The sequence below is a fragment of the Sarcophilus harrisii genome, chromosome 3, assembly GCF_902635505.1.
Source record: "Sarcophilus harrisii chromosome 3, mSarHar1.11, whole genome shotgun sequence".
In the NCBI taxonomy this organism is placed as follows: domain Eukaryota; kingdom Metazoa; phylum Chordata; class Mammalia; order Dasyuromorphia; family Dasyuridae; genus Sarcophilus; species Sarcophilus harrisii.
Window position 1 is genome coordinate 169,348,395 of NC_045428.1, and position 17,254 is coordinate 169,365,648.

At 32.7% G+C, this 17,254-nt stretch overlaps 1 protein-coding gene across 2 annotated transcripts in view; it reads right to left on the minus strand.

The window, feature by feature from the left end:
- Positions 1–17,254, minus strand: part of CCDC138 (coiled-coil domain containing 138) — a 54,433-nt gene that overhangs the window by 16,459 nt on the left and 20,720 nt on the right. The window contains exons 10-13 of one of the 2 annotated variants that reach the window (XM_031958773.1): positions 15,792–15,953; positions 14,712–14,828; positions 8,053–8,242; positions 3,176–3,352 (exon numbers count right to left, since the gene is read on the minus strand). In XM_031958773.1, coding sequence (XP_031814633.1) covers positions 3,176–3,352; positions 8,053–8,242; positions 14,712–14,828; positions 15,792–15,953 — 646 coding nt within the window. The remainder of the gene's footprint in view (positions 1–3,175; positions 3,353–8,052; positions 8,243–14,711; positions 14,829–15,791; positions 15,954–17,254) is intronic. The other variant, XM_031958774.1, reaches the window with a different exon arrangement.

A 17,254-nucleotide genomic window follows, 5' to 3' on the forward strand; every position in this document is an offset into this window, starting at 1 on the left:
GACTCGGTTCTTCTCAGTGGTTCAATGATCCAAGGCAAATCTAATAAACTTTACACAGAAAACGCAATTTACATCCAGAGATAAAACTATAGAGACTGAATGTAAATCAAAACATGCTATATTCACTTTTTTTCCTTTTTCTTGTTTTCTCTCTCGGTTTTTCCCTTTTGTTCTGAATTCTCTCCCAACATGATTCTTAATGAAAAGTTTTTTTTTTTTTAAAGTGTGTATGTATAACCAGAAAAAAAAAAAAAGAAAAAAATTAAGGAGGAAAAAAAAAGAAATTAGTTCAATAAATTTAATTTATCTAATACTTAAAAAAAATCTATCAACAATATTTATCTTTTCTTCTTCCAAACCTCAAATTTCATCCTACATCTTCATCTACACTCTCTCCCATCAGTCCCCATCTAATGAAGTGATGGTGGTATTCTAGCCACCACTTACTCTTCTCTGCTGGAACCCTGTAAACTTGATCCAGCTTCTCTTCACTTTCTATTTTAAAATCTCTTGCATTTTACTTGGTTTCTTAATATAAACATGATCACATCTTTTCCATTCTAAAAAAAAAGCTTCACTTGACTAGACTAATCCCCCGAATAATTATATATCTTCCAGTTTTCACTGCTAACCTTGAGTGGTCGAATGCCTTCATTTGCTCAACAAACAATCACTTCTCAAGCCCTTGGCAAATTGGTTTCTGGCCCTTCTCCTTGACTAAAATCAAACTATCAAAGGTCAAAATTGATCTCGACATAAATTCAGTGGCCTTTTCTCAGTCCTCTATGTCTTAAGTCTATCCTTGACATCTCAAACTTTTGATACTGATAATTACTACTCTTTAATTCCCTAACATAGAATATTTAGACTCTACCTAAAGTTTCCTTTTTCCATATCTTCTTCCTTAATGATCTCATCATCTCCTAATGTATAAAATTGTTATTCCAACTCAGATAATTAAAATATCCACAAATCCAACTTTAATATCTCTTCTGAACTCTAGTACTTCATTATCAATGATCATCATCTTCACTGGATATCCTTTCAGTATTTCAAAATGAATATGTACAAAATAGAGCTATAAACCAGGGGTAGGTAATGTTTGTCTCATAGCCCATAAAGTCATTTCTAAAGCAACCCACAAGTGGTGATGATCTGAAAGCTAGGGTACCTCCCACTGCTTGAGTTCCATAAGTTGATAATTTTGTATTGCTTGAGAATAATGTCATAAATATCCAAAAGACCCCTGGCAGAAAAAAGGTTCTCCAACTGTTAAAAACCACAACTAAGTGTGAAGAGGTAGGTCATTCTCCAAAAGCCTCCACAGTTATGAATCATAACACACTTGAAGGAATTGCAAATCAGACTTTACTGACTCAGGTGTTGCTTGTGGACTGGGAATGAAATAAATTGGAGGCAAGAGGAAAGAGGAGAGAGGTCAGAGAATGCAAGTGCCTCTCAGTCTCCTTGTATCATTATCAACCTCTCACATGAAGAGATCTATTCTGCTGGTCAGAATTAGATTCCCAGCAGCCACTAGCAGGTGGCTCCCATAATATCCAGCAGCCACTAGCAGGTTGTTCCCGTAATACCTAACCCTGCTATAAACCTTCCCCTATATCCACTGAAAATAAGCACCTGACTTCCAGTTTTTTTCATAATGTTAGGCTCATCTTTGACCTTTCCATGAATAGGAGACTTACAGGACAAATAAGAGCAGTAGAGATGGTCTGGTCAGGTAAGTGTTTTCTAAGGATGACAGAGACACAGAATTTTTGTAGGAAGCAAAGAAACAACCAGAAGTTAAGAATGAGAAAGAAGATTAGTGAGAAAGTGGGACTGAATCAGGAAAGGCACTGCTGGAGAAGACAGGACAGAATGGGATCATGGGAACATATCTCTTCCTTCTTTAAGCCCATTCTGAGTTTAACAACCACTTCCTGCAGGAATATATTACTATTTTAAATTGCTTCACTCCTGAGTTTGTTCATTTACTATGCCCTTACTTGGGGTTCAAAATTTTTGTTTCCTATATAACTAGATGCAAGAAAGGCCATCTCTCTTTATGTGAGATAAATAAAGGAGATAGAGTAAAGTGACATGAGGAGGTAAATGGCTTCACATTTTTTGGTGTAAGGCAAATATGAGGCAAGTCCCTTAGCAAAAAATGAGGAGTGGATACCATGGGAGGTATGAGGAGGGATATAAAGGTTTGGAATACTTAATATGATGAAATAGTGAAATGATTAGGGATATATAAAAGGAATGCATTGCTTCAGCAAGAGTCCAGTTGAGATTACATAGTGTAGTTGAGATTATGTTAACAAATTTGTAGTGAACCTAGTTAGGATGTTTTAGCTCCATTCAGCAGCTCTGTTACAACCAAACAGAGGATCCTCTCAATATAAAAAATCCTCTAAAGTGAAGATTCCATTGAGAATCAGGACAGGGGTGACCTCTCTCAATCTTTATTTTCCCTCAAGATTCACTTCCTGTGTCAATTTTTCAAGGGTTCCTTACTTCCTAATACTTTTTCATTCCTAAAATGACATCACATTTATCCATTTGAATATGTACTGTACTGCCTTCATGGAATGGAATAAGCTCCTTTAAAGGCAGAGAATATTTTATTTTTATCCTTGCATCTAATGCCACCCACCTCAGTTCTTTACTCGCTAATCAACATTCAGTTGAAATTAGCAAATAAAAAGATGATAAAATCTAATGTTGATGGAGCTGTGGGTAAAAAAAAGGAATCATGCCATTATAATGACAATAGAGCTGAAAATTGGTCCAAACTTTTGGGGAAATAATATGTAATTATGTATTAAAGTCAAAAAAGGAGCAGGAAATGTGGACAATCCAGGTATAACTACATTAAAGAAAATGAACATCACTTGACAGTAAGTTAATAATTAATAAATAACAAATTATAAACATGTATAATCAATTATAATATTTAACTTATTGTTCTCAGCTTGCATGCTAATTTTCTTTTCATATTAATATTAACTTGTAAATCAACATCAAATTAAAATTTTACTTTTTTAATGTGCTATAAATTTGTATTGAAATGAAATGAACTATTGTCCCTGGATATTCTAAAGGTGACCTCCCAGAGTAAAAGAAAAACATAATTCAATTTTTTCTAAAGATAGGCAATTTAAAAACTTACGAGATTCCACAGTCATTTGCAGTAAGCTATCCATGACATTGGAAAGCAGTCCTTTATTGGTTATTTTTAGATGACTTAGTATAACTGGTACAGCTTGATATTCCAAAAACAAGGCTTTTCCTTCATCTATCTTCAAGTCCAAACAAAGAGAATCAAATGCCTGAGCCAGGTAATCAACTGAAACACATTAAAAAATGAATCAACAATTTCCATAATCACTGCCATAATCATTAATCAGATGGAAGAAAACCAGAAATTGTCACTAACATATCTTCAAAAGAAACAAAAATTAATTATTTCGGAAAAGACTTTTTTTCAAAACTAAATCTAGTCCCCTCCCACTCCAAGAAAGAAAAAATATATGAGCATTTCTCACTTCCTTCAAGGCTCAATTTTAAGTCTCATCTTTTACTAGGCCTTTTTTGATTGTCTCAATTTTTAGCATTAACCTTTTTCCACAAAAAAATTATTTTTGTGAAAGTTTGGATAAGAACTTTGGAACAACTGCTACAAGGGCAATAGTTGTCAAAGTGAGACTAAAATATAGATTTCTGGCTAGTAGGGAGAGTTCAATAGATGTTTGGATAATTTTCTAGGATTCTCTAAGTATATCATCAAAGCATTTGTAGAGAGTGAAATATTTCCTCATTGCCTATTCTAATTCCTTTAAATTATTTTTCTTTTCTTACTGCTAAAGCCAACATTTCTAGTACAATGGTGAATAATAGCAGTGATAATGGGCACTCTTGTTTCTCCTGATCTAATTGAGAATGTGTCCAGCTTCTCTCCATTACAAATAATGTTTGCTGTAGGTTTTAGATAGATACTGCTTATTATTTTAAAGAAAGCTCCCTTTATCCCTTCTGCTCTCTAGCATGTTTATTAGGAATGGATGTTGTATTTTGTCAAAAGCTTTTTCTGTATCTACTGAGATTATCCATGATTTCTGTTGGTTTTGTTATTCATATGGTCGATTATGGTAACAGTATTCTTGATATTGAACAGCCCTGTACTCCTGGTACAAATCCCATTTGGTCATAGTGTATTATCCTGCTGATAAGTCTTTGCTATTATTTTATTTAAAATTTTTGCATCAATATTCATTAGGAAGATTGGTCTATAATTTTCTTTCTCTGTCTTGGCCTTTCCTAGTTTAGATATCAGTGCCATAAAGGGCATTTGGCATGACTCCCCTTTGTGTATTTTTCCAAATAGTTTATATAGTATTGGAATTAATTGTTCTTCAAATGTTTGAAAAAATTTACCTAAATCCATCTGGTCCTACAGATGTTTTCTTAGGGAGTTCATTAATGACTTGTTCGATTTCTTTTTTTTAAATTAACATACTTTCTAAGGCAGTCCATTATCGTTTTGGTTAGTTCTATTTGCTAGGGATTTTGTCCTTTCATGAAGCCTAAATCTTCCCAGTTTTACCTTTCAACCATGGCTCCTACTATGCCCCTTTAAGTCTGGAATAAGTCTGAATCCCTATTTCCAATAAGACACTTCAAATACTTAAAGATAGCTAGCTAAGTACATCCTTGCCAAATCTTCTCTATTCTAAGCTTAACATCATCATGCACCATCAATAATGCATTTTTCATTAAGTCTTAAGGATACTTCATATGTCAAAAGTAATGTAAATATAAAGATGGCACCTTGGTGGTGAAAGGCACCAGGCCTGGAGTCAGAAAGACTCATCTTGCTAATGACCCCATACAGTATTACCCTGGGCAAGTCACTTAACCCCATTTGTCTCAGTTTCCCCATCTGTAAAATGAGCTAAAGAGGAAAACAGCAAACCACTTAATTTGCCAAGAAAAGTCCAAATGAGGTCACAAAGAGTAGGATACAGTTAAACTGAATAACAATAAATATATAGCTTCCAAAATGCTTATGTGCTTAGCATTTAAAATCCTTTACAAACCTGGATTCAACTCAACTTTTCTATTCTTTGAAAATATCATTTGGTGTGTAGTGAATAAAGTACCTGCCCTGAAGTCAGGAGAACCTGAGTTCAAATCTGACCTCAGACACTTAACACTTCTTACCTGTGTGAGCTTGGGCAAGATACTTTACTTGAATTGCCTCAGCATTTAAAAAAAAAAAAAAAAAAAGGAAGAAAAGAAAAAGAAAAAAATATCATACCCTTCATATACTTGTACTTATTTTGTATATGTGCATGTTGTCTACCCTGGTGGAATATAATATCTATAAAGGCAAGAAGCATTTATTTGGGCTTTTTTTATTCCTCAGCACCAAGATAAATACTTCTTGACTGAAATGTAGTTTTAGAGTTGTCTTTGGTGACACACTTAATAAAACATCTAATGAGGCATTTATTTCACAAAAGAATAAATTATTTAAGCTGCTGTTATTAGTTTTAACAATTCAACATTTATTAAATTCCTACATCACTCACACTACTAGGCCCACATCATTCCTCACCATGACAACTACAAAAGTTTCCTCTTTTATTCCTCCTGCCTCAAGCTTCTGGCTAATAAAATCCATACTCCATAGAGCAACCAATGTATTTTACCTAAAGCACAAGTCTGATCGTGTCACTAACTCAAAAAACTCCAATAGTTCCCTACACCTCAAGGATTCAATATAAATTCATCACTTAGGCATTTTAATCTCTGCACAACCATTTTTATCTTCTTACACATTACCTTCTCCATATACTTTGCAATCCATTCATCTTGCTGAACCCCCACACTTTCCACTCTAGCTCCCATCTTCACACCTTCATATTGACTGTCCTTCATTCCTTCCTCTCAAAATCCTTCAAAAACTCAACTCAAGTGTCACATGTACCTGAAACCTTGCCTGACTCACCTACATATTAATGTAATCACCTCTTTGTATGCAATTTGTATGCATTATGTATTATATATACAATAATGTGTAAATGTTTTATCCTCTTGAAGTAGAATTCAAGTTCCATGAGTTTAGAAAGAAATTCATTTTTGTATTTGTATCTCTACAGTTTAGTACAGTGCCTAGCATATAGTAATAGGCCATTTGATAATTACTTATTGATTAAACAAAACTGTTTGCATTATATTTTAGAAAAGTTTACAAATGTCACAAAGCATAAAATCCTAAAATTCTCCTCCTATAGTAATGGCTAGAAAATAGTTGCTGTCCAAATAATAGCAATAGTTATTTGTTGCAAGAGAAATTTAATTTTTCTACTACATAATATAAGTTTAGCATACTGCAATTTATCCTCAAGTTACCTTTGTATTTTTTACATTTTAGGTCGCTTGAACAGAAATCTGACAAAGAAATTAGAATTGTAGATTGTATCAGAGTGCAAAGCATTGATATGAAAATATTATCTACATGAAGAAAAAAAAACCTTCAGAAATAAAGATTTTAACCTAGCAGGTACCAATTTAATTAATTATTTCTTATAAAATCTGATTCAAAGAACAGAGAATGGTCTCCCTAACAAAATTTCTAATGTTTTTCATTTTAATTTAGCAAGAATAAAGTAATCTGAAGTAGACGTAACTCATGAACTAATTTTTTAAAGTAGGAACAAAAGTTTAATCACAGCGCCACCTACTGCATTTTTTTAAGTTGACAAGAATGATAATTTCTCATTAACATCCAATCTTCTGATATAGTTTAAAATGAGTTGTATATTTCAAGGTATTATCAATTTTCCAAAATAGTACACAATATCCTTTTAAAATAACAGCTTTATGATCTTAATTTTTCTAACATTGAAGTTTCTAAAAAACAGCACCAAAAATTTCTTATTCCAAAGAACTGGAAAGTACCTGGGAGAGGAAATAAAGAAACTGAACTCCCTAAAGTTACAGGACTTGGTCTGAAGTCACAGGCAATGGCAGAACTGGAATTAGAAGCTGCATCTTAATTCAGGACTTTTTAGGTGTAAGCTCTCTATCTCTTGTTAGTCCCTACAAGTCTTTAATCAGATACTCTCTGATATATAGTAAGAAAGAAAGCTGGTTGTAGCAATTGGTATATGGATAGGTCTTCAAACCACAACAGTGATAAGTGTTTGTTGTAGTAAAAAATAAGTAGAAAATACCTCCAAAGCTTCATTTCTCTTCTGTATCTACTTTTCTCAAAAAAAAAAAAAAAAAAAAAGGAGCAATGATGTAATAACAGTTACATAGAATGAGTAATGCATTACAAATGAAGCAGTGTAAAACTGTAAAACTTTATGAGGATTTACTATTCCTTCCTCCTACTGGCCAGCAATATGAGATTGATGGGCAGGAAAGGGAAAGTACACATTCAAGAGTAAAAGGATTAGGGTCCCACCAAAGAATATAACCACATAATATAAATATAATGTCAAGTTTCAGATACTGGAATATCAATTTTTTTTTCTCCCCCTCCTCCAAACACAGCCCCTCTCCAGTCTAGTGTTAAAGAAAATTAAAAGCAGAAACAGGTAAACAACTTAAACTAAGTCATTTTTCACATAAGTAACTAAACAATGTGACTGAGAAAATTTAGGATTTGGCAGTAACTGTGTAAGAAACCATGGTCCTGGTTACTAGACTCAGATTTTCTAAAAGGATTTTCTCCTGTTGCTCATCCACTAGATGAGCAAAAGAAATTCACTCTGAATAAACTGTCTCTTTGAACTACAGAACTAAACTCTACTTAAAACACAATCAATTAGTGTCAACTTATGATATTCATGACATATCAAAAGCTACCATAATAGCATCAGAAAAGTGATAACCCAGATAAAATGATAACCCAAATCAGAACCTTACACCCAAAACCCATAAAATTGGTACAGACAGTAGAAACTATTGAATAATAGTTTTCCCTTACATCCCAGATATTTACCAAAAGTAAAGCTACAGATTGCAAGAGCTTACCTTGAGTTACTGTTTTGAGTACAATTAAAGTTGACAGAAATCTTAAAGATAAATTCGAGCTTTTAAAGAAAACTGCTGTCTTTGGCTTAGTTGCCACAAAAAGTTCTGGAGAAGCATCATGAATTCCCTTAGTTACTCCTTTGAAGAGTTCTTCACCCAGTCGCCTCATTGTTGCTGTCATAGTTGCATGCTATTAAAAAGATGTACTATTTTTACAATGTGGGCACACATACATAAATTGAAGCCAAAATACAAATTCTAAGTAGTTTGTGATTCAAATTCTATATTAAAAAATTAACGCAAGTCTAAATCATGAAAAAAAAATTTAATGACTTAGGGAAATAATGGCGAAAAAAGATCTTATTAAAATATAAAATGCTTAATTAAGAATTGCATACTGGGATATATTTAAGAAATTCAAACTCTTAACTGAAATTAACTGTCTACTAGAATCAAGATAAAATCGTCATTTAAATTATTTATATCCAGAAAAGAAGGTATACCAAAAATGAGAGGGTAAGAGATGGTCAGCCCAAGTGAAGTATCCATTGAATCCAAATGAAGTATCAAGCCCTTTCCATAAAATCCTCCTCCAATGAATCACTGTAATAGGAAGGAAATCCTAGGTTCCAAAGACCATACCAATACATTGCAAATTCTTTCAGGTTCTACACCAAGGTGGAAAGGCTTCAAGGTATGGTCACAGTCAACAAACTCTATTACCTAAAATTAACCTAGAAACATAAGGAAATATATTTCAATAGCAAACTGGCTATAAGTAATCAATTCTTTGGTCACAGGGAAACATGAAACAAAGAAAAATGTAAAAATGCTGTGCAGTCCTGTTCCACATCTATAGTAACAGTGACAGAATGGCAGAAAAGGAAACAGGAAGCAGCTCTTTTTGTAGTGGCAAGGAATTGGAAACTGACTGAATGCCCATCAGTTGAGAATGAATAAGTTATAGAATATGAATGTTATGGAATGTTATTGTTCTATAAAAAACAATCAGCAAGATGATTTCAGAAAAGTCTGGAGAGATTTACATGAACTGATGCTAAGTGAAATAAGTAGAAATAAAAGAATACTGTACACAGAAACAAGATTATGGGATGATCAATTCTGATGAACCTGGATCTTTTCAACAGAGGTTATTCAGACCAGTAATAATGATCTTGTGATGAAGAAAGCCATCTATACTCAGAGAGAGAACTGTGGGAACTGAGTATGGACCACAATGTAGTATTTTCACTTTTTTTGTCATTGTTTGCTTACATTTTATTTTCTTATTTTTTTCCTTGTGCAGCATGGTAATTGTGGAAATATGTATAAAAGAACTGCACATGTTTAACATATATAGGATTACTTGCAGTCTAGGGGAGTGTGTGAGAGGAAGGGAAGGGGAAAAATTTTGGAACACAAGGTTTTGCAAGGGTGAATGATGAAAACTATCTATGCATGTATTTTGAAAATAAAAAGCTACCGGAAAAAAGGAAAGGAATAAGGAAGTACTTTTAATGTCAAAATCTTTTGTCCAATAACCAATGAATTTATGCCTTCCTGGAGGAATGAATCAAATCCACATTGACATTCTTACTACAAATAAAACCAGAAGATATAAAAGGACTGCAATTAAATGGAAGGCTCATAGATTCTATTCTGAAAAGAGAAATAAAAGAGGATATGGACAACTGATTTCCTCCTAAGATCAAATGCAACACAAATATAACATGGTTCATCTGTACATCTCACATTGCAGTACCCATGATAACAACCAACAGAATACTCTGAAGATAACTGAAATTCTGTGCACTCTCCCAAAAAAGTCCCAGAATGGTCAGAAAGTTAGATCAGGGATATCAGGAGTACATAGTAGTACAGAGATCTAAACATCTCAGGGTTAGAGGTTTTAAGATCCCTATCCCTCTGAAACCACAAAGGGCCTTGAAAATTCAGCACTCTACCTGCCAAGATAAACCCAGAAACTGTATAAACACAATTATAAACTGTCATCTAAACAAGTAGGAAAATATCAATTTGCTCATAGATAGGCTGAGCTAATATAATAAAAATGACAATTCTATCTAAATTGGTCTATTTATTAAACTGACAAAAAATTATTTCCCAGAGCTAGAAAAAATAACAGTAAAATTCACTTGGAAGAATAAAAAAGCAAGAAAATCAAGGAAATAAATGAAAAGAAAATACAAAGGATGGTGACCTAGTCAGTACCTAGTAATAGTGCTTTATTATAAAGCAGCAGTAATCAAAATCATTTGGTAGTGGTTAAGAAATAAAGAATAATGGATCAGTGGAATAGATTAAATATACAAAAGACAATAATCAATGACTATAGTAATCTAGTATTTGATAAACCCCCAAGCTCTAGTTTCTGAGATAAGAAAATGAGTCCAATCACAAATCAAAGAGAGAGGAAGTCAATACAAAAACCAAATGGCCTAGGTCAAGACCAAGAGAGACCACTTTTCTTAAAAACATAAAAGGAGGCAGGGCCTGGCCCTTATACAAAATTCTCCATAGCAACTAGGGACAGTGAGATAAGTAAAGATAAGATGGTAAAGTCTATGCTAATTATAATAAATCCCCCAAAATCCAATTCAGAAGAACTTCTCAACTTTGAGATGAGATTGCAAAGGAAAAAATTCTCCACAGGGATATGAATTCCTAAGGGGGAAAAATCAAGTAAAAGGTTTTTTTTAATTGAAAATTTCTATTAACTATTGCCTGGAGTTTAAAAAAGGCAAAGCAAATAAGAAACACATGCAAGTCACTAACCCTGATATGAGATATGCCTTAAAAAGAAAAAAAAAAAAAAAAAAAAAAAAGGGAAGAAACAATAGTCAAGCAAACAAGAAAAAAAATGATAAAACGATTGAAAAAGGGAAAAAAGAAACACAAAAAGATCACAAATAAAAAACAGGTAAGAAAACAAGTAAAATCAAGGTAAAGAATATTTCAGTGGATCTTTCTTCATAATGAAGATTGTTATGTCTAACTGCAATAGCCTCAATCCAACCAACTTCTTAAACTTACGCAACTCTTGTCCATGTCCTCCTATAAACTTTCACAAGGTCCCTCCAATGTGCCGACAGCTTTCCTCTAGATTCCTTGATATCACATACATAAAAACGAGTCATATCAACTAGTTATCCCTAAATAACCCCTGTAACAGTGCCCTACTTCCTCAGGCTATCCAACTCCGATATCCTTTATACTACTTTTATTGAAGAACATTTCTTTTTTTTTAGAAGCATCATGGTGTAAGTGAAGAAAGCCTACCAAGGAGTCAAAAAGAACAAACAGGGTCCAAGTCTTACCTGATACATACTAACTATTGTGATCATGGGCAAATCGATTAAACACCACTGTGTCTCAGGAAACTTTCTATAAGTAGACAAACTGCCTTGTTGTCTTGCTAAAAGGAGTATCCAAATGAAATTACCTGAAGCAATGAAATCACCACTTCCTCTCCAACAATTAAATCTCATATTCTTTCTTCTAATCTGGTGATTTTTCACTTTTACGCCAACAAGTGACAATCTAGTGGACAAAGACCACTGATTGAGAATGTTAAGGAATTATTTTCTATCAGAATACAATTAATTGCTTTTGGGGAGTTAGGGGGAATAAATACTACTTAGTGCTTATCATGTCTAGACCCTCTCAATTCACTTCCTGAAGAAAATGAAGAATACGAAACTTCTGAATAATTTGTAAGTCTTTGACTTCTTTCCCTTTACTGAGTTATATGGACAACACATTCCACTTGCTACCTTTGTTTTAAAACTTATCAAGTACTAAAGTCTGTGTTGACTTAATTGGAAGGGGAATAGAATTCATCTCCACATTCTTTGCAAAAGCCATTGACACAAAACATACAAAAATCTTGGTGGTCAAAATAAATGTTCATCATAAGCAATGCAATATATTATAAGCAATATCCTATTAAATATTTATTGTTGCTTTTGGAGAGACAATGAAACTGACTTAATTAACTTTTTGTCTTTCCAAGGAGAATTTTGAAGTCATTCTTCCATTTGGCTATAACTTTTTTTTTTATTTTTTGGTTTTGTTTATTGTAAAAATGTCAATGTTGATATAATTGATAGTTCTTTTAGAAGTATGTTTACTGACTGGTTACTAGACAAGAAATACAATTAATCTACAAGCATTTATTGAGCATCTATTTCCCAGGCAACATGTCGGATGATAGGAATGTGAGAAAAAGTCAAAAATGAAATAGTCCTATCAGGAAACCATCATGAACACACACAGGATAAAAAAGCAATTTGGCTGTAGGATAAGGGGAAGGTACCTAGTAGTTAGGGAGAATCAGATATTTTAGTGCACAATATGATATTTAAGCTGAATCTTGATAGAAATTAGGGATTCCAAGAAGAAAGCTGTTATTTTCATAGTCCTAATGAAAGTTATAAGGCTTGAACTAGAGTGATGGCTATGTTAATAAAGAGAAAAGATCCAAAAAATGTCAGAAGTATAAATTGCAAGAATTGGGTACTGTTTAGATATGTGAGCTCACAGTGAGGAGTTGAGGTAAATAGGTATTCTGAGATGTAAATGTAAATAATGTTAAAAGTATTACTGATAGATATGTTCCCCAGTAAGAACAAAGAATAGCTGTTCACCACTACAAATGCTTCTGTATTCCCCCAACTCCCCACCCCAGAATAAACCTGACAATAAGATAGGCCAGTTCCATAAAGCACAGAAAAACTGCTAATGTCCACTTGCAGTCGAATCATTTTAATCAAATAGCTACAAATGAGATAAGAGGGACTCTCTATAATGATAGGTCAAACTGGCAAAATTTAGCGCCTCAAAGGATGATGTTATCCTTAACTAAAATAGTCAACTTCAGAATAGAGACAGGTTTGTGGGCAAGATGCAAGTTCTATATTGGGACATGTCAAGTTTGAGATGCCTATGAGATATCCACTATGAAGTGTATAATAGGCAGCAGGTAATATAGATCTGGAACTCAGAAGAAAGCCTGATCCTGAATATATTTATATATATAGATTCACAAGATCTGTTTAGGAACAATGAAATTAAACTCACAAGAGATGGTGATGTCACCAAAGGAGAAAGAATAGGAAAAAAAAAAAAAAAGAGTGGGGAACATCTATAACTCAGAGGTAAGAGATGGATGAAGACCCAGTAAAGGATACTGGTAGCACTAAAGAGTGACTAAATAGACTGGTAGAAGAACCGAAAAGAAAAAAATGTCACAAAAAACCAAATCGTAAAAGTATTCAGGAAAGGCTGATTAACCATTTCAAATGTTACCAAAAGGTCAAGAAAGATTAGGACTGAGGAAAAAGTTAATAGATTTGTAAATAAAGACATTGATAACTTTGAACAAAGCAGCTTGAGTGATGTGATAAAATGAGAGGCAAAATAAGTGAAAGAATAAGTGAAAGAAAAAGTAATTATAGACAAAGATTTGGAATGAAAAAGAGAAGAGAAATTTAAAACAGTAATTTAAAAGTATGCTTTTTTTTTTTTTGGGTGACTTCAGGGCTACTACATCTAGCTGCTCCCCAATGTGGTTTCTTAATTGGGGGATGGGGATTAGGAAGAGAACCTGGAACTCAAAAGTTTAAAAAAAAATTGTTTTAAATGTAACTTGGGAAAAATACTAAATATATCTTTAAAATAAAATTTTTAAAAAGATATAAGAAATTCTGAGTTCTTGAGTATGGAAGAAACTTCTTTTGGGTGAAGGCAAGATCAAGAGCATGACTATGCCATTGTAGAGCTTAAGGGAACAAAAGAGTGGGTCATGGGAGTTGAGTAAATTTAGAAAATTAAGAAGGTGGGATGTTTGAGGGAAATAATTAATATATATACCCTAGGGCAAAAAGTAGAATAGGCTAGGTACTTAATGAACTCTTCTGGAAACCAGGGAAAATGACCTGGAAGCCAGAAATAGCCATCATCAGGATATAAATTAGGTGATAAATTTAAATAAAAGTGAATCTTAAAGGGAAGATGCCAAGTAATGGTGACAAAGTGAGAATACAGAAATGGAAGTGGGAAATGAAAAATATATCAGTTCTCCTTCTAGGATTTTTGTGTGTTAAAGATGGGGGTGGGGTGGGGCAATGGAAGGTTTATAGGATCACTAAAAATACAGTATCAACTCAGGTGAACCATGTCTCTTTGGGTGCCAAAATATGGAAAAATCATGATAGGAAGAAGTCCTAAATGAAAGAAAGTTTATTATTTATAAAACAGGGGATACATATGACATAATACAAAAAGCAGGAAATCAATTGTATGGTTAGGACTGAACAATAGGAATGAGAGAATAGGCTGTAGCATATTCCTATTTAGAGTAGCAGCAACAACTAAATTAATATTTCTACCATTGAAAATCTGTGTTATCATTCACTGCCCCCTTTCTCAGTGCTCTGCATCGATCATTACAAGAGCAGACAGGAAGCTCAAAGGACTAAGTAGAATTTTGCACTTTTCTCAGTTTCATGGAATCATTACCTTATTATTAGGCTATTGGTAAAAAGACATTCTGTACTTAATTAGGCTGGTTATCCAGGACTATATTCAAGAAAGAATAATGGATGATTGTTAGTTGAAAACAGAAAACTATTAATTACCTGTGTTCCGTAATCCAGCTGCCTTATAGACCAATAAATAAATTTTATTACAGGCAAATGCAGTTTGAGGTTAACAAATGGCATCCACTGTAGTTGCTCTGCAATCACAGGCAAAAGCTGGAGGAAAAAATGTTTGGTTTTTTTTTAAAATGAAGGCATTATATTTGAATGTGTCCAAAAAATGTCTTCTGCACAAGACTTTTTTTTAAAAAATTTTTTTTGCAATTATAGTATTATTAGAATAATTATAAGACTTTCTTCAAATTGACTATAATAGAGATGATACTTTTAGACATCTAAGTTCTAATATTTTTGTTTAAAACAAAACTTACATGCATCAGTTCTGACATGTTGGTTCAAAAAAGTTATAGTCTCTTATAATTATAATTCATGAGTAATCAAAAAACCTTTTTATTATTTTATCTACTTTTTATAACAGCAAAGACCAAATAACAATTCGTTAACAAGAATTCTATTAATTCTCAGTTTATTATCAATACTATTCATCTTTAAGTAAGACATTTGCCTTAATTAAAATGTTTCCCACAAAACACTCCTTGTAAGTAAATGAGTTAAGAGGAAAACAAGATTGTGTCCTCATACCATGTTCTGATACTTAATAATAATCAACTAAGGTAAGTTCCTCATTCACAAAAGAAATTTAAACAGAATTCTAAGCCCTTAATATGCTAAGTGTTGTTCTCTTTTTGCTATTATAGTGTTGGTATATAATTGTCAGTTTTAATATCTGATGAATATTTTACCTTTTTTGGGAAAAGATTTACTTAACAGTGTATTTATAAATAAGGGAAAATATTTCTATTATTTAAAGACAATACACTGAACTTGAGGAGAAAAAGATATGGGCTACTCCTTTGGAGTTTTACCTAAGTAAAATGTACTTGAAATAAATAACAATAAAAGAAAATACCTTTAAAGTTCTCATTTCAAGAACTATGTTTAGTATTAAAAAAAAAACAATGAAAATCATTTTCAATCCTTTTAACATCTTCAGTTACAATGTTGTTTTTGGAAAATGCAATATGGTTTTATAAATATATTTTAAAATTTAAAATATACCTTTATACATTTCTCTTGAATATAGCTTTTATGAGTAGAAAACTGGCATGACTGCTTTTGATCATCTCCTTCACCATCTTCTGATGTCATCAATTTGCTAAGATGATGGTCTGAGATCCATTCCATCAAAACAATTAAAATCTCATAGACACGTCCATTAACCTATTAAATTAGAAATCGGGTCAAAATTCTTTGATTTCAATTCATTCTCACCACAGGAAATGTAAAACTTGATTTATCAGATGGATTGGAGAAAAACCAACATAAATATTTTACTACAAAAGTTTACACTTGATCCAAAATAACAAACAAACAAAAAAATCCTTATGGACAATGATAATTGTTAACATACTGTGCAATAAATAAGGCTCCCAAAGAATAAGCATGTATGAAAATATTTGCCTTCTCAAAACACTTTATATATAAATTTGAGATGATGGAATTTCCTTTTTTACAAATGGATATGAACAGCCACAATAAAGGATTAACAAACAAAAAATATTGATAGCAAATTTCTGTTTTAGGAATCTCTGCAGCAATTTCTTTCATCAAAGAATAATAGAGAGAAGTAATTTAAAAAAAAAAAAAACCTATTTAGTTATCTCTTCACTGAGATATCCTCAGTTTCTAAAAAGTTATGCTTGTAGAGCGCCACAGCAGATCCTATGCTAGGCTAGGAAGACATATATATCTGACAACCAACCCAGCTAAACTAGGATCATAGCAATTTACCAAATCATCTCATGGTACAAAGAGCAGCTTCTGTTTGCACCAAATTTCTGAAATTTTGACATGGGTATATACATATTTATACCATTAAAAAATATATATAAACTTAGAAAAACCTGGCTTAGATTTCACCTCTTATACTTCGTGGCTGGTAGATTAGTCTAACTGCTATGTGCCCCATGCAACTCCCTAAAATATCTTCTGAGTTCTATGGACAGATTACTGATCTCTTCAGTTGAAAGAAAGAGTTCTCACATTGGGACTCCCTGTACTAAAGAAAAAAATCCTTCAAATATTAAAGTATTACCATATTCTCTGAGAACTAATCAATGTGAAAGAAAAAAAAAAGAGAGTAAGGATGTAGTAACTCAAAAACAATTTATATAACTGCATAGATTACTCTGACCCGTTCTATATCAAAAGGTTACTAAATTGAGAGACAGAAAGACAGTATAACAGTGGAAACAATGCTGGACTAGACCTCAGAAGAGATTTGGGTTCAAATTCAGGCTCAAATGTTTCCTAGATGTGTGACCATGGAAATCTATCTCATCTGCAAAATGAGAATAATGCCTGTAATACTTATCTCATATTTACTGTGACTCATACAAAATTAACATATACATAAATCACAAACCTTAAATGTACTAAAGAAAGCTCTATGATCCAAGAAGGTAAAATAATTTAGCAAACACACAGCATTGGGTGACATTTTACAACAGATTAGGTAGTGG